Source organism: Bactrocera neohumeralis, chromosome 3, assembly GCF_024586455.1.
Source record: "Bactrocera neohumeralis isolate Rockhampton chromosome 3, APGP_CSIRO_Bneo_wtdbg2-racon-allhic-juicebox.fasta_v2, whole genome shotgun sequence".
Taxonomy (NCBI): Eukaryota; Metazoa; Arthropoda; class Insecta; order Diptera; family Tephritidae; genus Bactrocera; species Bactrocera neohumeralis.
Window position 1 is genome coordinate 22892105 of NC_065920.1, and position 22469 is coordinate 22914573.

Consider the following 22469-nt stretch of genomic DNA (forward strand, 5'->3'; position numbering starts at 1 on the left):
TAAAAGAAATGTAAAAATAAATAATAAAATAAAACTAAAAATAATAAAATGAAAACAATTAACAAAATTTAAAAAAAATCAAACATAATTAAATAAAAAAATTAACAAACAAAACAAAATTAGAAAAAGTAACAAACATTAAACAAAACTCAAAATTACAAAAATACAAAAATTATGTATTATTGCGAAAATATTTGCGAAAAGCATTAGAGAAACTATATAAAACTGAAAATGTAAGTGTATAGAGATAAAAACGCAACAATTTTAAAATAAAATGTTTTTTAGAAATTTTGAAATAATTAACTTTTATGCAACAAACTCGTTTATTTATTTAAAGAAATCATATATTTGTGTAAATAAGTACCGAAAGGCGCGGCAAAAAGTATTCGCTCGCAATTACTGCAAAAATCGCTAAAAAAAATATTGATAAAATAGCGGTTAAAAACTCAAAATGAAAAATGAAATATTTGTAAATAATTGAAATCATAATTTTACCACTACAGCCAACTACTTATGTATGTGTGCGTCTACTCTCATTGTAAATTGTATGAAAAACACATAACACAGCAATGCTTCACAAAAAAATCGCATGCGAGATTTGCATGTGCCTGCCATAAAGAAAACAGCGGAAAGCGCAGCACAGCCACGCACATGAAATTTAAGTAACAGCACGGTTATTATTAATAAATATAGATATACATATATACAAGCATGTAAATGTATTATGTAAGTGAATATACATACATACACGTATACTTATACATTACCGTTAAGTGAAATTTATGATGGCAAGAATCAATGCAAATAGTTTTTATTGTACTTCTTATTCCTTAAGTAGCTCTTAGACTTTCTTTTAAATATTAGACTTAGCGCAGCCGAGAGGCAAAGCAAAACCAAAAACAAGAACAAATATATAGTATACATTAGCATTGCATATGCAATTGCATACATACACAAGACTAAAGTTATTCAATTGAAATTTAAGTAAAACGAAATACGAAATGATATACAAACAAAATGAAAATGAATGCAAAGAAATTATGAAAGAGTAATGAAAAATAAATGAAATGAATAAAACTGAGTTGGGAAGTGTGTATCTCATTTACTATGAAACCAAAATGTGCTGAGTAAGTAAATACTAATAAAATTTGAGATCAATATTTGTGAAAAATATGAAAAATAAACTATAAAATAAGAAAAAACGTTAACTTCGGTCGCACCGAAGCTAATATACCCTTCACAGGTGCATTTCTTTTAGTAACTATGTGTTCAGTTTATATGGAAGCTATATGCTATAGTCGGCCGATCTGAACAATTTCTTCGGAGATTACATTGTAACAATAATCTATACCAAATTTCGTGAATATATCTTGTCAAATGTGACAGTTTTCCATACAAGAACTTGATTCCGATCTTTGAGTTTGTATGGCAGCTATATGCTATAGTCGGCCGATCTGAACAATTTCTTCGGAGATTACATTGTTGCCTTAGAAAATAATCTATACCAAATTTCGTGAATATATCTTGTCAAATGTGAAAGTTTTCCATACAAGAACTTGATTCCGATCATTCAGTTTGTATAGCAGCTATATGTTATAGTGGTCCGATATCGGCAGTTCCGACAAATGAGCAGCTTCTTAAAGAGAAAATAACGTTTTCAAAATTTCAAAACGATAACTTAAAAACTGAGGGATTAGTTCATATATATACGGACGGACGTATACATATATACAGACGGACTGACGGACGGACAGACAGACAGAGGGACATGACTAAATCGACTCAGCTCAACATACTGATCATTTATATATATACTTCATAGGGTCTCCGACGCTTCCTTCTGGGTGTTACAAACTTCGAGACAAACTTAATATACCCTGTTCAGGGTATAATAAGAAAATACAGCTTGAGCTGCACCGAGGCTATAATAACCTTCTTCTTCTTCTTTATTGGCGTAGACACCGCATACGCGGTTATAGCACTTTTTTGGTGCCAATTGGAGATTTCAAATGTAGCCAGTTCTTTCTCCAACAGGCCTTTCTAACGGAGCGGAGATCTTCCTCTTGCTCTGCCTCTCTCGGCGGGTACCGAGAGCTGGCGAGCAGCTGAGTTCTCTCTATTCGCTGAACCACTTGTATGTCAATGACGTCGTATATCTCGTCCAGCTCATCTTTCCATTAAATGCAGTATTCGCTGTTGCCAATAAGATGTTGTCTTAGTTCATGCCTCTGCACCATATATCAGGACGGCGATGATGAGTGACTTCTAGAACTTGGTCTTTGTTCGTCGAGATAGGACTTTAGTTCTCAACTAGATAGCTAGGCTTCACGAAAGCTGGGCCACCATCAGTACATGTCGCAAAAGCCTTTTGGCCCAATATCGATCGTAAGAGATCTACTGATTTCTTTGCCTCAGTAAGGCTAGTCTCTCCCTAATTGTAGGGCTTTTAACAGGACATTGCTCTATTGGCGTCCATGCTGCAAGGTTGGGAATCTTACCAGACTCCACTTGCAGAAGCTGAAGGGAAGAAGATGAGGTGGCAACATCTCAACACTTCCTTCTTGACTATCCCGCGTTTAGGAGGTCAAAACTTAAGCACTTGGAAGCGCATACCTTCAGTCATCTCACCGAACTGGCGGTCTGTTCAAATTTGTATTGGTTGCTAAGCGTTTTGCTAATTTTCTTCTTTTCTGTGACTTCCAAAGGACACCATATATCGTTCACGTGCGATCCATCTAGCCGAACCTATGAAGCAGAGGCCAGAGTTATTTAGCATTGGATTTCGAGGCTGATGACATCATCATGTTGGTGTTGACGAAATTATCTACGACTTCGAAGTTCACTACAAAATCCATTTGTTTCATTTTTTTGTTCAACCTGGAGAATGCAGAACTAACGGCGCGGAGATTATGGCCAATTAAATCGATGTAATCGGCATACGCTAGCAGTTGTACGCTCTTGTAGAAGATATATGTACCTTCTCTGTTCAGCTCTGCAGCTCGAAATAGATTATCCAGAAGCGAGCGGCACAATAGCGAGCCGCTTGTCTGAAACCACGTTTGGTATCGAACGGCTCGGAGAGGTCCTTCCCGATGCAGACGGAGTTTTTGATATTGCTCAATGTCAGTTTACACAGCCGTATTACTTTTGTGGAGCTACCAAATTCAAAAATAGCGGCATAAGGGTAGGCCCTTTTATGCTGAATATTTTCTAAGGCGACTACTGTCAAAATTTCAGCCGAATCGAAAGCGAAGACCATACCACTAGAACAACGCAGAATAATAAATTCTGAGTGGTATACAACCATTCGTTTGCCAAAAGTCTTTCAACAAATCAGGACACCAGCCGCCGAAGACGGATCACTCTTCTCTAAGACAATGCGAACTCTCACACATCGACTGAAACAACTACATTTATGAGTACTCAAAATATTAATTTGATGACTCATTGACGGTATAGTCTCGACGAGGGACCGAATGACATCTTTATATTCCCGTACGTTAAAGATAAACTAAGAAGTCAGCATTTTTCGACGTCTGAAGATTCGGTTGCGGCGTTCAGGTTTTGAGATACATCAATCAGATCGACAAAAGTGATAGATCTTAACTGTGAATATTTTGAAAAACAATTAAGCGATTTTCGATGACTAAAATTGATTTTTGTTCTCTAATCCTGAAATATTAAAGAGAACCTACGTGTTATAATATGTATCAACTTGTTGCAGAGTATTAAAAGCAGTTCGGAAGCCCTCTTAAGGCCATAAAAATAACCAATAACAATTTTCGGGGGGGAATGTCGGTAAAATGACCTTGAGTTGTTCTATCAGTCTGCAAATATGACCAAAATTACCAAACAAGAACTTTATAAAATCATTGAACTTTTAATAGAATTTTTGAAAACCTATAATATGGCCTTTTGTGTCTAAAATCTTTTCGACTTTACATTTTCAGTTTCGAAAACTTTCGGTGAAATATGTCAACCAAATTTTTAAATACATAAAAATTCGCTAATTAAAACCAAATTCTTCGATAGAAAATAAAAACAAATTTCATACATACATCCACACATTCTTGCACAGCGAGCAGAAATAAACCGATTCCCGATTTCGTGTTCATGAAGTTCTGAGGCAGGAGAGCACACGAGGCAGTGAATCGCAACCGAATGACGAAGGGATTATTGAAAAATGTTCGCCGAACGCTGAGTATTTGCATCAATTTCATTTTAGCTTGTTGCTACGAAATACTACCGTTATTTGCAATAACAACAACTCAATATGCAGAGTATGTGGAAGCGAAGGCAGCAGCAACAACAACAAAAACAACAACAATAGCAACAGCAACAGGAAAAACGCATGCCGTACGGCGCTGCCATAGCGAAAACAAAAAGAGCAACAACAACAGCAGCAACAATACCAACAAAAGCAGAAGCTTGAGCTGCAGCAATAGCCAGGAAAACAATAGCCACAACAAGAAGATAAACAAACCAAACAAAGCCACGAGCAGCGCTGAAAACCCTACAATAGCAAACAATGAAGCCTGCCACCAGGCGCCCAAACGTGCGCTGAACGAGCCGAAAACGCACAAACCATCGATGCAGGTAAGTCGATCGCATAGAAGAACTGGTTGGCTTTTTCTGAAATTTTAATTAACAAATGCACACAACGGAACTAGTGTTGTAATAACAACAACAGCATCGTAAGGTGCATGTGTGGGTGTATTGGTATGTTCGCATATAAAATCATCGACAAACAAATGCACGAATAAAATTAATGTATTAGGTTAGGTTCGCCGTTCTATCTGATGAGAGAGCGCTTGAGCGGAGGGCCGAAGTATGGTTGCCTTTAATTGACCACCACGCGTTTTTTAGCTTCAATGTAGTTCTCAGTTTTTGGGGCATTCACTGTAAATTTCTTAACTTCACTTTGGGAAATGGATATTGGTTCGAGTATTGAACATCAAAAGTTATGAAATTTTTTCGCTTTCCTTCTTTATTTAGGCTTACAAGGCTACCTAAAATCTATTGTGTCACAACGAATCCATGAGCCAAGCACGCTGATAATTTCCAGTATCTTGCTGGGTGCTATTGAGACCTTTTGAGCCGATATGATACACACATACATAGTACCAAGGTCCTGTATTCTGCGTATGCAGAGTGCTGCAGTCTATCATCAGGTCTTCGGGAGTTTTCGGCACAATGTCGCATAACCGGCACAATGTTTGCCAAAAAGCTATACCGGTGTTGAAGGAGTGCTTCCTGAGTCTACAGTGCCCAGTATAAAATGCCACAAGTAGCAGGAATTTTCTCTCGGTAGATTGATTACACTATTAAACCTACAGGGGTTGTAAGCTCCCATTGGCAACTTTCCCTAACGCATGATAGAGAGTTGTTACCAAATCTCACCTCTTTACAGAGCAGCTTCTGGTAAGGGTACCAACTGCAATGTAGGGTTCGGGTCCTATCATCCTGAAAGCAGCTGCAAAGCGTTCAAGCTTATCAGCGAAAACATTCCTATATACCCTTGGGATCTGGCACTCAGATAAGGTACACTAAGTTGCAAGCTGATAGACTGTTCAGAGTACACAAAAATCCGCCGCATCAAAGCTCCATGACGCCGTAGGGCCATCTTTACTTCCCAAGGCGGCCCGATGTTGGGTAGGCTCCGGTCGAATGCAGCACCCTTTACTCCGATTGGGAGCAACCGAATTGGTCTTACTTTTACTATATTATTCGAAACTAGTTAGAGAGATTTCCAGTCCTTCGGAAATAAATAACCGAAAGGAAAATAATAAAACCAATTAAAATCAGCCCTCCTGATCTTAACCTACTTTAAAAAGTCTATCCTCAGTCCAAGAAAGAAGTAAGTCAAATAAATATAAATAAATGACCAATTGCTGTCACATTTTAAACGCCAAACGAATGGAGATTCTAAGAAACAGCTTGGAACATATTCGATAGAATTGTATCATATGTCGACGAGCTCACACTGTTATGTCCTCAATAAAATTCATAGAGGATTAATATACAATTGTAAAGGCTCACAGTATTTGTTGGTCACAATAAGCTTAGAGAACTTAACGATTTTCAAAAAAACAAGTTTCTTCTTCTTTTTTGGCACTAGAACAGTCGGGTCGGTGTGGGCCTAGAACACAAAACTTCGCCTCTATTGTTTACGACACGGCATTCGTTCAATTTTTATGCGCTTAACTACATATGTATATCCATGTAGTCGGAGAGTTCATACTGTTAGTGGTTTCACCTTTTTCGATATTCATTGCTCTCTGGAACAGCTCCAAAGATCTTGCGGAGTAGTTCTCCCGAATACTCCAAATGCTTTCTCATAACGATTCGTCATCGTTCATGTTTCTCCGCCATATAACAGGACGGATATAATAAGATGCTTAAAGAGCCTAATCCTCTTCCTCTGCTTCCTCCAGCGTAAAAGACTTCGAAGTAATGACTGTCAAAAGTGATCTGGGCGCCAAACGTGAATACGACGACTGTTTATTTGATGACAGGAGATATTTTGTCTTGCCCTCGTTCACCACCAGACCCATTTGCTTCGCTGCCTTATCCATTCTGGAGAAAGCAGAACTAACGGCGCGGATATTGAGGCCATTGATATCGATATTATCGGCATATGCCAGCAGTTGTACATTCCTCTATTCAGCTCTGTACCTCGAATTTTTTGCGTCCTAGTCGTTTTTGTTAAAACCTCGTTTGGTATCGAACGGATCGGAGAGGTCCTTCCCGATCCTTATGGAGCTTTTGGTATTGCTTAATGTCAGTTTACACAGCCACATAAGTTTTGCGGGAAACCAGATGAAGGGTGGTGTGTATCGATCTTCCTTTCATGGTTCTTTTCCCAGGATTTGATACATGGTGAAAACTGATCGGTTTTAGATTCTCCATTTCTAAAGCCACACTAAAAATATTCAATCAGTTTGTTGACGGTGGACTTCAGACTCTCACGGGGAGAATAGAGCCAATTGTAGAAGTTGACGTAAGTGAGGAAAGTTTTCTGAGTGTCATTAACTTGGGAATGAAAAGAAACGATTCATTTACATATGGTTCACGCAGCTCATGACTTCCGGTCTTCGACAAAATAGTCTCTGGATAGCTGAAAGACATCCTGCATTCTAAAATACTAATATCGAGGTTTTCTTCAAGATTCTGCTTATCAAAAATTGAGTGGTCATAGATGCGAAATAGGTTTTCTTAGATTAATGTACCTGGAGATTTACGATCTAGGTTTTAAGCCGTCGATGGAGCTATAGTCAGCTGAAAATAACTATGGGAAATCAAATAATGTTAACTGAGGAAGTGAGGTCGTCAGTTGAAGCTCGTGATCTCACATTTGATTTCAACAAGACGGCGGAAATGTAAAATCTAAAGTCTATGCAGACAATCCCATCGAAAATATAATAAATGTGTTAAGCACTTTCCATTAAATTTAAAATCTGTTTTTTTTTTCTTCAAAAAGTAGGGAACCGTGAAATGGATCATCTTTATAACTATTTTGAGTTAGTAAGTGATGGTTTCTTCTTCTTCTTAATTGGCGTAGACACCGCTTACGCGATTATAGCCGAGTTAACAACAGCGCGCCAGTCGTTTCTTCTTTTCGCTACGTTTCTCCACTTGGTTCTTCCAACGGAGTGGAGGTCTTTCTCTTCTTCTTCTTCCCCCGACGGTTACTGGGTCGAATACTTTCAGAGCTGGAGTGTTTTCGTCCATCCGGACAACATTACCTAGCCAGCGTAGCCGCTGTCTTTTAATTCGCTGAACTATGTCAATGTCGTCGTATATCTCGTATAGCTCATCGTTCCATCGAATGCGGTATTCGCCGTGGCTAACGCGCAAAAGACCATAAATCTTTGGCAGAACTTCGCTCTCGAAAACTCGCAATGTCAACTCATCCGTTGTTGACATCAGTTAAGCAGGACGGGAATTATGAGTGAAGAGAGGACTTTTTTTCTCAATTGCCTACTCAGTTAGCACCTGTTGGCAAGAGTTATCCTGCGTTGGATTTCTAGGCTGACATTGTTGGTGGTGTTTACGCTGGTTCCAAGATAGACGAAATTATCTACAACTTCAAAGTTATGACTGTCAACAGTGACGTGAGTGCCAAGTCGCGAGCGCGACGACTGTTTGTTTGATGACAGGAGATATTTCGTCTTGCCCTCGTTCACTGCCAGAACTAACGACGCGGGTGTTAAGGCCGATGATATCAATATCATTGGTCAAAGACCGGAAGTAGTGAGCTGCTGGAGTCATATGTATGGTTTAGGTATTTAAAATTTCAGTTAAGAATGAAGGACCTAAACAATAGCCCTATTTTCGACTTGAGGGATCTCTTTCATTTTTTCCAAAAGTGTTTTTGGCATTATTGAAAAATAAGTAACGGATATCCGCCTAAGTAGATACTATTTAGGCAAGAAGAACTTACCGATTTCTTTTATTGAAAGCACTTAACATGAAAATACAGTGTCAACCACCTACAACTAATTACAAGTTTCAGGTACGCTGTATCGCCTTCTCTTCACTCCAAATTTACTTCAAGCGACTCGAGCAAGCGATTTTCTTAATATCTGCCATAATCTTAAGTGCATACTTAAAGGTGCAGTAATTGTTATTGCCAGCAATACGATTAAGCATTTACTTTCACTGTTTTTTTGTCGCAATTGTTGTTGCCATTGTCGCCGTTACGCACATTAAACACTCTCCGATTGCCATTTTGCTGGCGAGGAGTGAAAACAATTTAATGATAAGCATCAAATTTCCACAAAATGGGCTTATATTTTACGTGCAATGTTAAACAGATTGCGAAGTCGTTTGCCAAGCTCGGCTACACGAACACATGGGCACTACTTGCAACGAATCGTTCTAATTTGTATCGCTCAAAAGTGCGAATTACAACGGATGAAGGAATGTCTGCGAAAAAGGCAACAAAAAATTAGCAAAACTTACTCATACCAACACTTCGCCGGCGAACTGTCGAAATCATATTACGAAGTACTCGTCCACATTTTTTCGGTTACTTAAAGTTCATGGCGCCCCTAAAAGTATGCAAAGTAGGCGAAAAACGGTTTCTCGAGTACTTTTAAAGTAATGTTGAAGTTGTTTTGCTAATGCTGCATAGTTGTTGTTGCACACACTTTCTATGCGTATATTTTCATAAATCTCCTTTAGATTTCCACGCCACTTGCCAGCAACAATGTAGTAATACAAAGAGCCGCAAACAAAATTGTAGAAAACCGCGAAATTCTCCAAAGTGAAAGTAAAATGGTGGATTTGTATGTGATGAGCGCCAAGAAGAGTGAGTAAAAGAGATGGAGCGCGTTAATAAATACAGTGCTGCATCTCATTTACCACAAAATTGCAAAACCTATAATACGCTTTAGCTAATGCGTTTGTGCTTGTGTGCGAGATAAGCGCTTACCGTTAGGAAGCTCGCGGCTGCCGTTAAGGTAATGTACAGCTAATCTCTCTTACTCACCTTTTACTGTTATTGTGTTTCTGAGAATGTAAATAATTTCATTTTACTTAAGGCGGCCAAGGACTTAATTGGCGTATAGATAATTTCAGCGAATTTAAAGTATTCGCAGGAGAAAGAAGTTTACTTATATGATAAGAATAATTGCCGCTATACATACATTAGACATAAGATCTACCAGAAATGGCCCATTAGATTAAGTTAGGTTTAGACGTCGATGTTCGTTCACAGGGATCTCACTGGGACAGCTTGGAACCCCGGTTTTGAGGTGGCTAATGTCAGTTTCAGCTATGTCTCTTGGTTTGCCGAAGGTAAGACGGTTTTAACCTCAGTTTTGCAAAGGCTGCACAAAGTACTTGGATGTTTCCACATCACAATCTTCCAATAAATTTTGACAACTTGCGTTCGACAAGAAGAAGAAGAAACATGAGTTCGCTAAAAGCAAGTATCTCCTGCGTTCCAGTATAGAGCAAAAGGATCTTACATTCGCACAGAAGCGGTTCGTCGACAAACGTCTGCCAAATGCAAGCGAGGTCCACTGTCTTGTGCTGAAACGCAGAACGCAGGATGCCAATGGAGAACTCGGTCCCCTTCCGATCTGAGCAGGGCAAGCTCATCGGCTTTGCAAGCCCAAACTTTGCACCCGTCCCCGATACCAAATTTAACCCAGACTGACTAAAAAATGCATTTTCACGGTTTGTCCGGAAAGTAATACGACTGATTTCTTTCCGCCGCGACTGTACTTCGGTGAATGCGCGCACCAAATGGATTCGGTATAGGGCGTTCCTAGCTAACAAACGAACGCCTGGTCAGTTGTCTCCGAGCACCTGGAGACTAAGGACAAACATTTTCGCACGACGTGTTTCTGTGAGTGGTGCAAGCCGAAAATGCAGCGTTCGTTAGAGCAGAAGTACGCGTTTAAATTCTGTGTGAAACTCGGTAAATCTACGACAAAGACATTTGATATATTCAAGCGGGCTTACCCAGATGTTGCTTTAGCAAGAAGTGGTGTGCTTCGGTGGCACCAGGCCTTTTGGGATGGCCGGGTAGAGATCACTATTGAATGAGCAAATCCAAAATGAAAACGATGTTCATTGTCTATTTTGTCATCAAAGGCATCGTCCACCGTGAATTTGTTCCTCCTGGTCAAACCGTCAACGCCAAGTTTTACGTGGAAGTCCTAAAGAGACTCAAGCAAAGGTGCAATCGGGTCCGACAAGACATCGCAGTCGATTGGAAGTTGCACCACGTCAACGCCCCGGCGAACACCACCTTTCTTATGAACAGCTACCTAACCAAGGTCGGCTTTCCAACGCTTCCGCAGCAGCCCAGATGTGGCTCCCGGACTTTTTTTGTTTCCTTGCCTGGAAAGGCCGATGTAAGGCAAGCATTTTGAGGATCCAGACGACAGAGGGGATCCAAGCAGCCTGCTCCTCGGCATTCAAGGCTATTCCTTGTGACGCCTTCAATGCTTGAAGATCGCGCTGGCAGCGCTGCATCGGCGCAAAAGGAGCCTATTTCGAAATTTTTTAAAGAATTATAACGATTGGTTCAATAATTTTTTTTAAATCAACTCAGTCGTAATACTTTCCGGACAAACCCTGTAGCTATCTCTCTAATGACAACACGACAATTTCCAAGCACTGTTTCATCGTCATTATCGGCAAGTTTTCGATGACTTCACGACCTTTACTGAATGCTCTGTGGCACTCAAAAACTTGTGTTTGTGATAAAGAAGACTCCCCAAAACACTTCTGTCACATTTAAAACCGCATTCCATTCAAACACACAGAAATGAATTTAAAGTCGTTCTCAAAGAACGCCAAAAAGTTTGAAGCAGAAGAACAGCAATCATTACTGTATGAAGATTGTTGCCAAACATAAGAAGAGATCGCAGAAGCTGTGCCATTTTAAAATGCTTAAAATCAGCCGAAAATTTTCCAACACAAGGTGGTGTACAAATGCATTTATTGCGTTCCCTTTCGAAAATCATTAACTTTTAGCAATTAATGTTCGTTACAATGCCACACTTTGACAGTTTTGAGGTTTCCTCTTTCTATTTGTTGTGGGTTCGGAATGAAAATATACGGCTGATTTCATTAGTTTTCCATTGAATTAATATAAGATAGGCAAAAACACAAGAACAAAACACTCCGTAACCGAATTGACCCGAACTTAAATTCTTCTCTTAACAGTCTAAGTCTTTAATAGTCGTTTAACTCGACGGTATATTTTCAAATGGGTTTTAAGACGGTCTTCCTTTACATTATAGAAAAAAGTAGTTAAGAAACAGAAAGAAGTTATTAAATTATTATAGTATTGTTTAAAATCTTGTTTTTCGTACCCTCTTTTTTGAGCATACTATATATGTATGTACATATATTTTACCATATAGAAATTCTAAACACATTTGCTGAACATTTTCTGTTCAACAAGTAAAAATCATCCACAAATATATTAAAAAATATATTATTATTAAAATGTAATAATTAATTTGAGCAATTATAAGCATTTTTATGCAGGCATGCATTTACATCGATAAAATATGGTCTTACCGTTTGCTATCCTGACTTTCCAGTCATACAGCATCGCTCCTGTCTCAGCTGCCTTCATATTGACTTACTTACAACAAAAGAAATGAAATACGCACAAACATGAATCGCAACTTTCACAACACTTTATTCACAAGCACCACACATTTCATTATTTTATTTTCATATTATTAGAACGCGCACTAACTTGACGATAAAATTTCACAAAAATATTCACTAAACACTTATAAACACTTAATACAATTTAATTTTTCACTATAAAATATTCCGCATCAACTTTTCGCGTCAAAATATTTGTTCACTTCATTTCGTTGCTCATAAACAAAAGAGCTGATCCGTTATTGGTGACATTGATGCTCATTTGTGTTGTTTGAGAGTGCTTATTCTGCTCATTCCTTCTCAGTCGTCACTGGTGTGTCATGGGATATTTAAGTTGTGTTATTGCTTTAGTTGCACTCGCGACAAATCATATGGTATGATGTGTGTAGGCTCTCTTGTTGCAATTTACTCGCATGCGATATTTCATATCAAATGTCAACGCTACGTCAACTGATACAAATTATTTTGTTAAAACCCTCATGTGCATATATGTACATATATGTAAGCTCTCAGAATCACCTAATCTTAGTGTTTTTCGGCAGGTGAAACCCGCAAGTAGTGCAAAAATTGAATGCCAACAGACTTTGAAAGACTATTTTGCAAATCAGAAATTCTGCTTGTACGCTACTTTTTGCCTCACCGGACTAATGGCCCAAACCTTGCCCCTTCTGCTACCATTTGCCTTGGTTAATGTAGAATGGCCTCTCTGGAATACGGTTCATTTCAAAACAGGTATAGGGATTGGCTTGATTTAACAACCAGGTCGGCACAAAAGTAGCCTTAATTCATTCTTGGCTGTCAAACCGGCGCTCTTCGTTTGGGACGGAATCCACAAATTATCAGAACTATGGAAAAATGTTGTAGGTCCCATAAGGCAATGCTTTTAATACTAACGTTCAAATTTGAAAAAAAAAACCGCGAATATACATACTTAGTTAAGTTACTATGATAACCCTTCTAAGAATTTCATACCGAAGCCAGCTCGACCAATCTCAACTTCTATCCTAAGGTACATTGTGTTTATAAAAAGTGCTCAGAAATTGTAAATAATGCGTAAAATATTTAATTATTCATCAATATTTGTTTTGTCGACTTCAAAGTTATTCCCACCAGATGTAATACGCTTATGCCAACGAATTTTCCAGTCCTCGAAACAATTTTCATAAGAACTTTTTGGCATGGCCTTCAGCTCCTTCAGCGAATTTTGTTTTATCTCTTCGATGGACTGAAAACGGGTTCCACGGAGCGGTAATTTCAGTTTGGGAACAAGAAAAAATCACACGGAGCTAAGTCTGGTACATACGGTGGTTGATCGATAGTATTCATTGCGTGTTTGGCTTTAAATTCGGTCACAATAGTGGCTCGATGCGACGATGATTATCAGCGTGTTTAATCCAGGCACTGTTCTGCCACAATTCTGGCCATTTTCGACGAATGTTCGCAAGCAAACGTCTCAATACTATTTGGCCTTACTCCTTATTGACCATCTGTCTCGTCGGAACAAATTCATGATACACCAAACGATGAATATCGAAAACAAAAATAAGCATCGTCTTGATTTTTGAGCGACTTTGGCGTTTTGTTTTTCCCCTTCGATTCCGATGTTTGTTGACTTGTTTGCTTATCAAACTCATAAATCCATGTCTCATCTCCGCAGTTAAATGGCTCTACATTAATTCGGAATTCGCATGAGCAAGCATGTCCAAAGGAACCTGACTCTGGTACCCTTTTTGAAAAAAAATATCAGCTTTATCAGCACGTGTCGAGCAAGAACGTGTTTCTTGCCCAAAATATCCACCAAAATCAGTCGAACGGACTTGCGAGTAATGTTGAGCTCTCTTGTCAACTCTCTAACACTTGTCTGATGATTTTTAAGTACCATATCCTTCACTTTGCAAATATTTTCATCAGTTGAAGAGGTTGTCGAGAACGAGGAATGTCTTCAACGATCTCTCGACCGTCTTTAAAGGCCTCGTACCACTTGTGTTTTTGATAAAACTGAATCACAGTAAGCCTTTTCCAACATTCGCAACGATTCAGCTTATGAAATTTGGTTACAAAAAAAAGTACGTAGTCTTAAGAACCTGACGTTTATGAAACTTCAACTACTTTACTTGCAATTTTTCTTGCCTTTAAGTTCCGTCTAGGCAAGATACGACATAATACGTATATTTATGTAAACACGTTTAATTTCATAAATTTAATAATAACTTAGGGCAACAGCATGTACATGCTTAGGTACCGTCGAGTCGAATTTCCACTGCCGCTCTGCTTCTCATGAAATCCTCCCTTTTTGACACTGTGATTTCGTCGGCTCACTTTATGCAGCTTCCTTAGCATGTAAGCGCTTGTTTGTTTTTGTTTTGTGTTTAAGTCGCTTGCAGCTAAAACGCCATTGGCCTAGTAACGTGTTTAAATCCTATTGTTTCTAGTTCACTGGAATTTGCCTTGCGGCAGCGCAGCAGAGCAACATGCTAGAAGTCTTTGCTGCATGCCATGGTGTATTATTCATAAAATATGGCAGGCACGAGAACATAACTCACACAAACTACTAAATACAGCTTGGAAACTAAACAAATGTGCACAGCATTACGCCCATACATATTTAAGGCCTTAAACATCGAGTCAATAGGACTAAAATGCTCATTTATTATTGTTCAAACAATTTCCCCCTGACCTCTTAAATATTTTGATATTCAAGAGGAAAATGTGAGAGATGCGAGAGATGTAAGCTGGTAAGGCATATTGTTTACTGAAAACTCTACTGAGTACCGCTTACTTAGTTGCCTAGTTAACCGGGTTTTTCTTAAGATTTAGATAGCTTTCTAGTCTTTATGTGTCAGTATTTTAAAGAAATGACTGGGTTCAGAACCAAGTTGAGGTTAGATCTTACTATACTCACTGAGGCGATGAAACTGACCAATTCAGATTTGAAACTATGAAAGCCTTTCAGTAATATAAACTGGCCCTCCAAAAGCTCATCATTCTATCATTGTTGGGCAGAATCACGGACGCTACTATAAAAATACAAAACTCAACGGTAAATCTCCGTAAAACAGATCCTAAGAAAAATGTTTGGAACTATAAAAGATAATGAAGAGTGGCGCATAAGGGGAACCATGAATTAAACCGTCCTATAAAAGATGAAAATGTTATACTCTTTGGAAGCCACAACATTCACCACTAAGGCAAGGAAAAGAGCAAGAAATGAATAAACTTGGCATTCAAAATTGACAAGAAACCGCAAATGTTGTGTCTGGAGCTCACAACGTTTTTGTCTTATAAACCGATGTTCTAATACCAAACAAGTGTTTACCGAGATCTTAGCTAACCGGTCTTCGCTTTCTATTCTGCAATAAGGTAAATTGAGATCCAAGAATACAAAAGCATTTCAATTTTTTTGATAAATTTCATAGCGGTGTCTGCTCAGTACCTTGTTATTCTTCACCTATTTCCTAATAATTCTGTTTCGAAGATAGACGCAGAAGGTGAAAAATATTCGTGGGGATCTTTTATAAGAAAATCGGAACCGGCGATGATATGTATTTCAATCTTTCCAAAGAACCAAAAAACTCATCACAACGTTGACCTATAGACTTTTGTTCAATTTGGTAAAGTTTTGTCATTTTTGGATCGGAATGTGGAAACGTTGCAGTCAGCAGAGTCTCATTATACTTCACAAAATCAATTTTTTTAGAACAGGGTTTTCAGGGAGACAGCTAAATTCACTTTTACTTAAAGTGAACAATATTTTTGTACATTGACGTACCGTCCGTCAGATCGACTGAATGGTTATGATCTCTCTTATAATCCCGAAGATTTTTTTCTTGTATAGTCGACAATACGAACTTAGTTGTAATGAGGTAATTGAGAGACAAGTTCTAGGATAAAGAGGAACTTAACGTTAAATGTATAGAAAATTTCTGTATGAGCATTTTGCAGCAATTTACGTTCATATAATACCTAAGGTTGGGTCTAAGTGTTACGTTTTCTATGGAGGATGGAGTCATGTGTAGAAGTTCATGCAAGTGAGGAAAGTTCTCTGAGCGCCATTCACTTGGAAGTAGCCTGAAGTGATTCGTTTACATATGACTCAAGCAGTTCCGGTCTCCGATTGAAAATACTCCAGTTCTGAAAGTATTTGACGCGGTTCCCGCCGGGGGAAGCAGTGGAAGACCTGTACTCCGTTGGAAAGACCAAGTGGAGAAGGAATTGGCTACACTTGGAATCTCCAATTTGCACGACAAAGCGAAGAGGAAGAACGACTGGCGCGCTGTGTTAAACTCAGACATAATCACATAAGCGGTGTATACGCCAATAAAGAAGAAGAAGAAGCTATGTTTTCTATAAACACTCGGTCCTACTGCACTATATCTAATTTATCTTGGGTTTAGTAATTCGATTAGTTATTCTGCTGAGCTCATAATTTCGTAAACCTAGTTTCAACTGCAAAAAAAAAGGCGATACAAAAGTCTTAAGTACAGTAATCGTAACACAGTATAACAAGTTTTACCAGGAACGAAAGTAAACAACTATTTTTTTTTTTTTAATTTTGGCTTTTCAATGGAATCACGGGTACGGATTCTATTTTGAAGTGTTTTGGGGAGTCCACTTTGTACAGAACACTAGTATTTGACTAAACAGAGCGTTCAGCGAAGGTCGTGAAGTCATCGACACCTTGCCTTATTCGAGTCGGCCTCTGTTATTGAAGATAACATCGAGAATGTGAAAAAAGCTGTGCTTCAGATGGATAGCAGATGAACTCAACATCTCTTGTGAATTGACTTACCATATTTTGGTTAATGGTTTGGATATCAATGCTAAACACTTACTCAATGACCTGAATTTTTTACAAAAACGGCGTCGAGTACAGGTCGCAAAGGATATGCTTGAGAACGTAGCAGACTGTAGATTCATTAACGCCTTATTACAGGTGGCAAAATGTGGGTTTTTGAATATGAAGTCGAAATTGTCCAACAACCTAAATGAGCCGAAACCAGGTAGTGAAGGTTGTCTCAAGCGAGGTTTATGGCAAGTGTAATGAGCTTGAATAAAAATATGACAGGCATATCATATTGGCTATAAAGGAACTTAGTTTGACGATAATAATAACAAAAATAATAAAAATGTGTACTAAAATAGATGGAAATGTAGTTGTTATCAAATGATATGAAGGGACTAGCCGCTGGTAGTTTTGAGGAACACTGGAGGTGGCGATTGGGTGTTTTTAAGTGTCCTTACTGTTTGCTGTTCGATTCATAGTTAGAATTAGGAACCTGGCATCCTTCCCAGTGAATGGCATAAAACATAGTCAAAACACCACTCATTGCAGGCGAAGAGCTCGAGTTGTTCCGAAAATCTAAACTGACATTTGTCTAACATCGTTCTGCACACTGTAACAGGTTGATCTCCTATTTATCCAGAATCGACCTGGAAATACCAAATAAATGTCCTGCGAGCCGTGAGTTCCCACATGACGCTAAACATCTCTTTGCATAGCCACTCATCTAACACGCCTCTTCCTATGGTCCGCCTCCATCCAAACAGCACGATTTCTGGGTCTTCTGTTAATTAACTTCGATGAAAACTAATCCAAACCTTGTCACCCAAGAGCTAGTTTCCGCTGTAGTTAATTGCTATTAAGCAACAGCAGTCCTAATGGGATGTTTATTCACGAATATTTATCCTGCTTACAAGTGAGCAAGAAATCGCAGGGGGCTATCTTCTAAAGCTTCCCAGGTCTTTCAGTTCCTTCAGTGATTGTTTTAAGCAAAGGACACCAGTGGAATACTTCAGTTCTTGGATACAGAGCAATGGATCCTAGTGGAACACTTCAGGCTTTGGAACACATGGTTTACCACGAAATTACTTTGGGCTAGTATTGATGGTAGACAGACCAAAAAGTTTCTAGTTCTAGACAAAAGGAAACTTAGTAACATTGTAGGGATCATTATAAGACACAGACTGAAGATATTCCACGGCTCCCAATACTACAACTTAAAAACATTAGTTAGCTGGGATGGAAAAGAAACAGGTTGTTTACCAAATCCATTGAGGTGCTCAATAAGACATAATTTAGTTACCGCCCGGGGATACAATGGTCTAAATTATGGTCTAAGTGCGACCGCCTGCAGTTTGGCACTGATACGTTGCACATTACAACGAACCGACTAATCAACCAAGTAAAATATCTCTCCAAACACTAGAAACAAATTCACCTAAGAAAATTAAAGCTTAAACTTCCTGTAATTTAAATTTTCAACTTTGATGCCCTACCGGGACCAACAAGGCATAGCCTGCAGACATGATTTGTGCTTACACAAGTACTTAAGACTACCACTATAGACCGGAATAAAAGTTTGTAAACAAACAGGGAACACACACACACACACAAACGCCTAGCTCTATTTAATTTAAATAACGGTAAACAAAGAAAAAGATACACTTGTGACGCTGCTCGCACGTAAACAAGTAAAATAAATCAATTTGATTGCCACTTTATAGTCTCAGTGACTTAAAACACAAAGACACAACACACACACGCGCGGACACGGGCGCAGATACTCACACACACACACCCACAGAGAGGCAGTCTTTTACAAAAATTTACAATGAGTACTTGAGTCCCCCGACGCTGTGAGCAGCTAGCTGAGCATCCCATCAGCTATTAAGTTTGCTTAGAATTTTCATTGAGGCGTGACGATGAATGTATGCGTCGGTGTATATGTGTGCGTTTGTGTGCGTTGTGTGTGTTTCATCTGTTCAGCACCTCAACGCATATCGCTTTGATCATTGCGGCTTCCCTGGGGTCGTGTACAATGTGCCTCCGATACAAACTCATTTACGAGCCTCCAATATGCATTACATCTATCCATATTTGTTTGCGTATGTGTGTGTGTGTGTGTGTGCGCCTAAGTAGTTGTAAGTTGTTGACCGTAGGCTATTGCGTTAGATAGTTAGCTGCTCCCATATAGGTTTGCATAATTTTAACGCAGTTTAGTGCGCCTAGAGCAGATGTATGTGTGTGCGGTCCTGAGGCTGCCAGCGCTTTGCTGCTCCTTTGGGTGCACACTGCAAATTTGACACGTCGCGCGTTGGAGCGCCGAGTTACATATCGGAACGTGACGACGCCATAATTGGGGCACCAGGCAATGCATTTATGGCATACAGTGTTGTAATTTACCGAAAGAAATGAGGTTAGGATTGAAAATCCGAAGACTACAGTTCCATATTGGTAAGGAAACTAAGGTTATCTAATAATAAAGTTCTAATCTGAGTCAAAACACATCTCCATTTTTAACAGAGAATTCGAGAAGGTTTCTAAAGCACGATCCAGACAGCTCCTGAACAACAAACTAGTCATCGGGAAAATATTTGTTTACTTGGGAAGCTTCGAAATTAAAAAGATTTTACTCCAAAGTATTACCAAATATGAAGGATCATGAAAGTTCTAAAATTCTAAGTTAATTTATGTAAGGATCAGTATATCCCTCGTCTCGTATTAAAGCTGGGGTAACAAAAAACATTTGGGAGCCAATCAGAGTTCGTCTATTAATAAAGATCTAATCGAAGTCAAAAGACATACTCCTTTCAAACGCAGAGTTCAAGAAAGTTTCTAAAACTCGATTCAGACAGCTCTTGATTAATAAGTAGAATTCTGAAAGTTCTAGGTCCTCAGTTGATTTATGTAAGAATCAGTATAATCCTCATATTCAGGCTAGGGAAATATTCTTGCCTATTTACTACTTGCTACGTACAGCTCATCGTTCATCGAATGCGATATTTCCCGTGGCCAATGCGCAAAGCTCTCTTGAAAACTCGCAACGTCGACCCATCAGTTGTTGTCATCGTCAAAGCCTCTGTACCATATAGCAGGACTGGAATAATGAGTGACTTATAGAGTTTAGCTTTTGTTCATCGAGAGAGGACTTTACTTCTCAATTGGAGGATGGAGTCATGTGTAGAAGTTCACGCATGTGAGGAAAGTTCTCTGATGGCCATTCACTTGCTCAAGCAGCTCACAACTTCCGGTCGTTGACCAAGTATCCTCTGGATAGCCTAAGGACATCCGTTTGAAGGCGAGCTAAAGGCGAAACATCCCCTACATAGGGTTGTTCGCTGGGTTTGGGACCCGCCACGTAAAAAACACCCTGTTACCTCATATACTGACCAATATTTTCGATCTCAAGTCGATCTGAACAATACCAAAAGCGCAGTCAAGATTTTTTCAACCTGATGCTAAAGAAAATCATAAAATCCGCAGAGCTAAATAGAGCATAACATGAGCGCCGTTAGTTCAACTTTCACCCGGCTAGACAAAGAAGCAAAGCAAATGGGTCAGGTGGTGAACAAAGCCAACCCAAAATGTCTTCTGTTTTCAAATGTGATAAACAATCAACGCATTGACGTCTTAGCTCCTACATCACCGTTGATCGTTATAGTTCTAAAGTTGTATTTAATACGGTACTCGGAGTTTTCGATTGAATGGTTTGGTTTTATGGTTCCTTGAACATTGCTTAAGACGAATGTCGCAGACAATTGAACGATAAGCTGCACGAATTATACAACGACACTGACATACAAGTGGTGTTCCAAAGTAAACAGGACTTTTGAATCTAGCGCCACCTGGTGTCGCCATCTACTGGTGCGTTAGAATCTGCTATCTTTATCGATTGTCCAGTGAGAATTTCATGACATTTCATAGATTGGAGGTGAAGTTATTGCGTTTTAAGTGTCAGTATGTTGGTGTTATCGGTGCGAAAATGAGCTTCGAACAAAGAGCCAACATTAAATTTTTTTGAAAATTGGTAAAACTGTTACCGAAACGTTTCAATTGATGAAACAAGTTTATGGCGCTGATTGCCTATCCCGTAGCAGAGTACACGAGTGGTTTCAACGTTTTAAAATTGGTCGTGAGACATACAAGTAAATGACGATCAACATGAGGGCCAATAAAAACCCGTGATCACCGGAAATTTCATCGAAATTGTGCGTGAATTCATCAAAAATCAGCCGAAATCATCTTTGAAATTCATGGAAATGGAATTGAACATCTCCAAAACATCGATTTATCGCATTTTGACCGAAAATTTGGGCTTACGAAAGGCGTGATCATGGTTTGTTTCGCACAAATTGACTGACGACCAAAAATTGCTCAGAAGAACAGAAACGATCGACGCTTTGACCGATTATTTGTCCGAAAATAACATTTTAACCATTAACCACTTCCCGTATTTACCTGATATGGCACCGTGCGACTTCTTCCTCTTCAGAAAAATGCATTTGCTCATGAAAGGAAAGCGTTATGCAGACGTAGAGGCCATTCAAAAGGCTTGCACCGGCATACTGGCGGCCAAACCGGCCAACAAGCTAAAACACTCCTTCGACATGCTTTTGGACCGTGCAAACAGCTGTATTGAAGGAGAAGGGGACTATTTTGAATAAAATAAATTGATTTTACCGAAAAAACCATTTGTTCTGTTTTTTTTTTAAGTCCTGTTTACTTTGGAAAACACCTTGTACTTGATTGAATAAAAAGACAGTGACTAAACTGGCTGGGTCAAGTCATCCCAATGGACGATAGCATTACAGCTGTGAAGGTGTTCGATTCAGTATCGGCCAGTGGTAACAGAAAACAGAGAAAAACTCGACTCCGTTGAATAAATCAAGTGAAGACCAAAGTGGTTTCGCTAGGTGTATTCACTTTGTGCCACAAAGAAGTGCGAGAAGAAGAAAGGGTTCATGCGAACCGAATCAAAAATCATTATAATCGTGTAAGAGGTGTGTGTAACAATGAAGTAATAATAAAGTCGATCTGAAAAACGAAAGATAATAGATAGAAAGAGATCAATACCTATCTCCTGTTTTGTGGGAGCTGAGCAAACATACCATAATCCAGTCAAGTTCATTGTATTATCCCAGAAATCTAAGGATATATGTATGTAACCCGAAGCAGAAGCGTAGACCGTAACCACTTTTGGAATAATTTCAGTCAACTGATAAGCAGAAGTAATATAGGCCAAATATCCTTTTAGGTTAGGCTAGGCCAATAAGCCACGCATAGACTTGTTTGGTCCCATGCGATACCAGATGAAGTTCAGATGCCAAGTCCAAGAAGAGTAGGCGGGCGTGTGTCGCCACCAGACAGTGACTAGTTAGTATTTTCATCATGCTCCTCTACAGTCTCTTATATCAAGTGTCAATAGGAATTTCGTGTACTTCCATCTTCCGTTTTGCATACGAATTTTGCTGTTTTGCGCCCAGGATCGGATTTTGATGAAGGGAAGTTAGACTTTTTGTTTCCGAAAAAACTTAGCTTTTTTGAAAAA

At 39.0% G+C, this 22469-nt stretch overlaps 1 protein-coding gene across 2 annotated transcripts in view; it reads left to right on the forward strand.

Moving 5' to 3' along the window:
* The first annotated feature begins 4146 nt into the window (after positions 1–4146).
* LOC126754034 (protein cappuccino) overlaps positions 4147–22469 on the forward strand; it is a 122498-nt gene continuing 104175 nt past the window's right edge. For both annotated transcript variants that reach the window (XM_050465884.1, XM_050465887.1), the window contains exon 1: positions 4147–4596. In XM_050465884.1, the coding sequence (XP_050321841.1) occupies positions 4162–4596 (435 nt within the window). In that variant the 5' untranslated portion in view covers positions 4147–4161. The remainder of the gene's footprint in view (positions 4597–22469) is intronic.